Source organism: Myotis davidii, unplaced genomic scaffold (assembly GCF_000327345.1).
Source record: "Myotis davidii unplaced genomic scaffold, ASM32734v1 scaffold452, whole genome shotgun sequence".
In the NCBI taxonomy this organism is placed as follows: domain Eukaryota; kingdom Metazoa; phylum Chordata; class Mammalia; order Chiroptera; family Vespertilionidae; genus Myotis; species Myotis davidii.
The window spans coordinates 347199-354174 of record NW_006284245.1 but is presented as its reverse complement, the minus strand read 5'-3'; the positions used below and the strand labels follow the sequence as shown (position 1 = coordinate 354174).

Here is a 6976-nt window from a genome sequence, read left to right as displayed (position 1 = left end):
TGTGTCCCTTATGGATGTGAGGAGTTGAAATCTGGTATCTGACCAGGGGTACCCTGGCTCCTGGATCTCCAAGTCAACCACTGTGTGAGTCCACCCAGCAGGAGCTACAGCGATATCAGCAGATTTCTCCTTTTTGTTTGGGGTTTGGAAGTTTTGGAGCTCTCTGACCCAGCTGCAGGTTGTTAGGTTCGGCTGCAAAAGCGCAGGTGGTTCCTTTGCGCCACTGAGCACAGCTTGGATGGGAATCTAAATTGAGTGGGGCGGGGTCCCAAAGAATCACCAGGGCGGAGCAAACAGCAATGGCTGTCGTCAGCGCTCCAGCACTCCGCGCTTCTGCATGCCCCAGTCCCTCTGTGTCCCGAGTCCCGCGCCCCCACAGCAACAATGAACCCTGCGAGCAGCACTACGAGAAAGCCACCCTCGCTTTCCGACCCGCAGCAAGACAGTCCAGTTTCTCCCCGTAGGAGTCTGGGACCCGAGTCTCGCCGTAAATGAGTTCAGTGCATTCGGGAGCTTGTATCCCCTTCCGATTGAAAAAAGACGCGCACCCAGATGCAGCCCGGTTTTCGCTCGCACTTCCCTACCTCTGTTCCTGGCACCTCTGCCCCTCCTACCTGGTCTCAGTGCGCTGTTTTCTTTCCTTCTCGTTGTAGAACTTCCACTGGGCCAGCTTTCCTGTGGTTCTGGATGATAGCTGCTTTGTCTTATAGTTGTAGTTTTAATGTTGTTGTGGGAGGAGGCACGTACAGGTTTATACCTTATGCCGCCATCTTGGTTCTCTGTGATGAGTTTTATACAGCTGTTTCTTTTGTAAAATATGGAAGTATTCAACATATATACAAGAATGTTGCATCCATTTTAAACTACAGTAGCTTAATATCCAAGATCTGACCTCCACTTGCGAGTATCTTTTACTTAAGGGAAAGGAAGTTTTGGTAAGTGAAATCTGTAGACGGATGGTTAGCTGTTCCCTTCTCCCCCAGGTTTATTGTAGAAACCAAGAGGCATTACATTTGTCTCTTTCACTTATTTTTCACTTTTATATTTTAATTGTATACCAATTAGTTAACCAAGTGAACAAGTCATAAGGATAAATAAGAGTTAATTATAGGTATGAAATATCAGCCAGGAATAATCTCGATTCTAGAACCTTTACATCTGGTAGCTTTAAAATGGTTTTTTTATAGTATGGTTATGTTAAATGTCTCAATTAAGAACCGGTATTTTAAAATGATGTGGAAACAAAGTTTGCTCTAACTAATGAGTCATGGAATACTGTTTTCTTGCTGTAATATGCTATAATATAGTGTTTTTCCTTTTGCTAGAAGTTACTGATTGCCCTAAGTGGGATAACCATATAATTTATTGTCCAACCAGATTCTTTTGAGGATGAAAAGAAGCACTATTAATATTAATACTAGAACAATAGGAATAAACAGAATTGACTGGGACAAATGGGAACTTTTATATGTGTGTGACATAGTCAGGTAGTCTCTCCTCCACAATGTAAACTTTTTAGTAAAACCTGAATTTAAGTGGTTTGTTTTTTTTTGCTCTAATTTTATTATAGGCATTGCCTGTATCACAAAAAGTGAGTTCTGATCATTTTGATATAACTGTATAGAATTATTTTATAAAATCTCTGCTTTTTCTCTACTTTTAAATATACTTGCTGCAGTTTATTCTACCAATAAGTTAAATGAATGTAGAAAAGTAAATTCTTGATCACATACACAATAATATCAAGTACTTTTCCTCTTTATTACCACTTGAACATTATTTTTATTATTTTTTTGCCTTCCAGACAAATTATGAAAACAGAATATATAGCCTGAAAGTAGAATGTGGACCTAAATACCCAGAAGCTCCTCCATCAGTTAGATTTGTAACCAAAATTAATATGAATGGAATAAATAATTCCAGTGGAATGGTAAGTTAAAGTACTCATTTTATTCTTGTATAACTTATAATATATACTCAGGAGAAACTAAAAAAAAAAAAGGACCTTTGTTTAGATAAAAGTGTAAAAAAGTTTATTTTATGTTGTTTTTCTTTTATGACTCAACCCATCCTTAACGACCTTCAGGTACCAGCCTATATAGATGTGATAGCAACACTTCTTAGGGTTTTAGTTATTGCTTCAGTAGTCATATTTCATTGACTTCTTACTTGCTGAAAAGATAATCATTTAAAAAAATGTTATTTTTTTTAGGGTTAAGTTATATTTGGTGAGCTTAAAATGATGAATATTTATGAAGAGGAGGTTTTTCTTTGAGGAACCAAGTATGTCTGTATTAGAATAAGTAGTCATAGTTGAACACTGTTTATTTAAAGCAAATAAACCAAAATGAGACAATCTACCTGACTCACACAAGAAAGTGAAAATAGCAGAATTTCTAATATAAGTAGATTGTTAGGTTTAGACTTTAAAGTTTAGGTTTTTGAGGTGCCATGTTGAGATCACACTGATATGCAAAATGCATGTTAGGAATCACAATAACACAATAATAATAAATGAACTTCATCCATCTTAGGAAATAGGGTGTTAGCAATATTCTTAACTTCTGTGTGCTCCTCCTTATCTCATCCCTGTGTTCTCTTTCTCCACCAATGGTAATTAATATCTTGAAAAAAATTTTTATATTATTTTTCTTTATAGTTTTAACTAATGTACTTCATTATTCTTCCTCCCTCTTTCCTTCCTATCTATCTACCTATCTAAAATCATGAATTTATACCTGTACCTCTAAGTCTATTCCAAAACTACAGGGTTTCTTACAGATTTTATTGTTTCCATATTTGTAATTCTCTCCTCCAACAGTGAGAAACCTGGCTTTCATTATCCTTAGTCCAGGATGGGACAAAAGTAGGTTTATATTTGTGAGTACGTGAAACACAGAGTTTATTCTTGTATTATCATTTATTACTAGAGGCCCAGTGCACAAAATTTGTGCACAGGTAGGGTCCCTAGGCCTGGCTGGCAATCAGAGTCCATCTATGGGGCACCCGGTGGAGTGATCGGGGGATCCCTGCTGGCACCAGCCTTGGCTGGCCTGGCACCGACCATTTGCTGGTCCCGCCTCCCCACTGCCAGTTGCCTCCCTCTACAGGGCGACCGATGGGGCGATCGGGAGGCCCACCCACTCACGCTTGCCTTGGCTGGCCTGGGACCTGCGGGCTGTGGGCAGCTCCTGCATTGAGTGTCTGCCCCCTGGTGGTCAGTGCGCACCATAGCGACCAGTTGTTCTGCCATTTGGCCGATTTGCATATTAGGCTTTTATTATATAGGAATTTGTGCACGGGTGGGGTCTCTCAGTCTGGCCGGCGATTGGGGCTGACTGGGGCCACAGGAGGTTGGCCGGCAGCCCCGATAGGGGCCATGGGGCTGGCCGGCTGGGGGGAGGGAGCGTGGGAAGTTGTTTGGCTAGCCAGGGGGAGGGACTGTGGGAGTTTGGCTACCCAGCCCTGTTGTTGCCGATCAGGGCCAGCTGGCCTCGGGAGGTTGGCTGTGGGAGCACACTGACTACCAGGGGGCAGCTCCTGCATCGAGCATCTGCCCCCTGGGGTCAGTGCGTGTCATTGCCACCGGTCGACTGGTCGTTCGGTTGCTTAGGCTTTTATATATATGGATAGGATTGTATTATTTTCAGTTCTAAGCCTACTTTTGCCACACCTTTATATTTAAGTTTGCTCAGTAATCCCAGTATGTAACCACACTCTTGGCAGCAGGTTTAGCCCTGGACACACAGCTAGCTCTTCACCCTCCAATGGTGGGTCTCATATAGGCTCATACCCTTCTGCTGGGTGCACTGGCCAAAAGCCTGACCCTGACAGAGGAAGAAGGTACAAAGGTCATTAGAAATCCTAGCTCAGGACCTGCCAAGTCACTCCCAGATCTTCCTATCTGGTATGTGCCAACTCAAAGGAGCCTTTAGTCCATTTACATTTAATGTACAATAATTATTGATGTGTTCAAGTTTAAATAATTCATCTTATTTTGTGAATTTTATTTTCCCATGTGTTTCTTTTATCTTACCTACTTTTGAACTAGCCCTTTCAACCTTTTTTACTCTGTTATTCCAGTGGCTATTCTAGAAATTACAGTGTGAATACTTAATTCTATTATGTTAAGTAGTATTAAGAGATGTGATGGAAACAGGATTAAGAAACATTTTAAATTTACAGAAGGATATTGTTTAGGGAACTTCTTTTATGACATAGCATTGCCTTTATGAGGGTGATATCTTTTTTTAAAATATATTTTTTATTGATTTCAGAGAGGAAAGGAGAGGGAGAGAGAGATAGAAACACCAATGATGAGATAATCATTGATTGGCTGCCTCCTGCGCACCCCCCACTGGGGATTGAGCCCGAAACCTGGGCATGTGCCCTGAGTGGAATCAAACCCCTACCTGATTCTTAGGTCGTTGCTCAACCACTGAGCCATGTTGGCCAAGTGAGGGTGATTTCTTTTTTTTTTAAATATATTTTATTGATTTTTTACAGAGAGGAGGGAGAGAGAGAGTTAGAAACATCGATGAGAGAAAAATATCGATCAGCTGCCTCCTGCACACCTCCTACTGGAGATATGCAGGTACATGCCCTTGACCGGAATCAAACCCGGGACCCTTCAGTCCCCAGGCTGACGCTCTATCCACTGAGCCAAACTGGTTTCGGTGAGGGTGATTTCTTTAATTAAATTTCTCTGCCAGGCCCTAGCATTGGTCGGTAAACTCATTAGTCAACAGAGCCAAATATCAACAGTACAACGATTGAAATTTCTTTTGAGAGCCAAATTTTTTAAACTTAAACTATATAGGTAGGTACATTGTTATTAACTTAATTAGGGTACTTTTAAGGCTTAGGAAGATCCACACTCAAGGGGACCAAAGAACTGCATGTGGCTCGCGAGCCGCAGTTTGCCGACCATGGTCCTAGCCAGTTTGACTTAGTGGATAGAGTATCGGCCTGCGGACCAAAGGGTTCCAGGTTCAATCCCGGTCAAATCTTGTACCTTGGTGTAGGCTCCTCCCAGGCCTGGGCCCTGGTCGGGGAGTGTGCAGGACGCAACCAATTGATGTGTTTCTCTCATTGCTGTTTCTCTATCTTTCCCTCTCTCTTCCACTCTCTCTAAAAATCAGTGGAAAAATATCCCTAGGTGAGGAATAACAACAACAATAATTTCTCTGCCAGGAGTAGCTTTTCTTCTCAACTGATGGTTTGTTTTCATATTATAGACTCTGTAAATTTAAGTAATTAATGGTTGATTCTGCACTATTGTGGGAACTAGTAAATTCAGGATTCAGGATAGAGATTATTTAATATATTTGTCTTAAATAATCTCTACCAATCTTTTTAATGACCTTTATCTGATCTAAAAGGGACTGTTATATACCTTTTGACAGTTTTACTTTCTTCCTATTTGTTTTTCCTTAACCTGTCTATCAAGTCCTGTCAGTCTTTGTTGAAAATGTAACTTGAGTCAGGTGTATTTACATTGCCAGCACATGAATATTGTCTAATATCTCTTGTCTGTACCCTTCAACAACTGCTCTGATTCTATTTATTTACCCCTTCCAATCTTTACAAAGCCAGCTGCCGACGGGATTTTTCTAAAACACCAATCGTGTCACATCACTTTTGTGCTTAGAATTCTTTAATAGCTTCAGCCACAATGTGCATGCTTCTTGCTGTGGCTCATCAGCTCACAGAGTTCACACAGCTCTGCACACCTTTCATTTGGTAGTAGGAGCTTTGCACTTTTTGTTCTTCCTGTCTGGACATCTCCTTCACTCTGGCTAATCCTTATAGATTCTGAATTTTTTTAAAAAATATATTTTATTGATTTTTTTTACAGAGAGGAAGGGAGAGGGATAGAGAATTAGGAACATTGATGAGAGAGAAACATCAATCAGCTGCCTCCTGCACACTCCCTACTGGGGATGTGCCCGCAACCAAGGTACATGCCCTTGATCGGACTCAAACCTGGGACCCTTGAGCCTGTAGGCTGATGCTCTATCCACTGAGCCAAACCGGCTAGGGCCAGATTCTAAATTTAAATGTCACTTTCTTAGAGAAATCTTCCATGATTTCCCAATCTTAATTAGATATCTTGTTGCTTTATTCTGGTCACATTGTTATTATTTTCCTTTGTAGCAGTTACTGTAAATATTTTTATCACTTTTATTTTAATTTTTGATGTTTTTAAAAGAAATATTTCTAACATACAGACAGTTTTAGGGAATATGACTAACATCCTCCATCTATCTGTCAGATCTTAATATATTTGTCTTATTTGTAACATTTTTTAAAAATATATTTTATTGATTTTTTACAAAGAGGAAGGGAGAGAGAGATAGTTAGAAACATCAATGGGAGAGAAACATCGATTAGCTGCCTCCTGCACATCTCCTACTGGGGATGTGCCTGCAACCCAGGTACATGCCCTTGACCGGAATCGAACCTGGGACCTTTCAGACCGCAGGCCGATGCTCTATCCACTGAGCCAAACCGGTTTCGGCTGTAACATTTTTTTTAAAGACTGCATTATAAATAGTTAACTCCTGGTTTCCCCTTTCCATCATTCCCTAGAGGTAGTCCTGTTTTGAATTTGCTGTTATAATTTCTGCGCATGATTGTTGTGCTTTTACTATGCCTGTGTGTGTGTGTGTTCCTCTATATTGTGTGATTTTGTGTGGAATCATGTCAGTGTTTTTTTTAGATTTATCCATGTTGGGTCATGCATATTAGATTGTTTCTCTTTATTATTTAATCCATTTTTTACTTGCTGGGCATTTACGTTTTTTTCACTTTCCTTTGAAATAATTATAGAAGTGTTTTTGTATCTTAAGGCAGTACAGTACTTCTTTGGAACTAGTATTTATTTATTGGTTCTAATATTGTAGAGAAAAACTTTTTTTTTTAATCTTTAAATTCGTTATTAGGTAAGGAATTACCAATCCTTTCCTCATTCCCC

The 6976-nt window shown here is 40.2% G+C and overlaps 1 protein-coding gene across 2 annotated transcripts in view; it reads left to right on the top strand.

Annotated features, from left to right (window-relative positions):
• UBE2V2 (ubiquitin conjugating enzyme E2 variant 2) overlaps nt 1–6976 on the top strand; it is a 44478-nt gene that overhangs the window by 19695 nt on the left and 17807 nt on the right. Inside the window, exon 4 of one of the 2 annotated variants that reach the window (XR_001515103.1) lies at nt 1805–1861. Coding sequence is in view for 1 of the 2 variants with exons in the window: in XM_006754289.2 (XP_006754352.1) it covers nt 1805–1930 (126 nt within the window). In the remaining variant the exon portion in view is untranslated. Of the gene's footprint in view, nt 1–1804; nt 1931–6976 lie in introns of those variants that run through there. The other variant, XM_006754289.2, reaches the window with a different exon arrangement.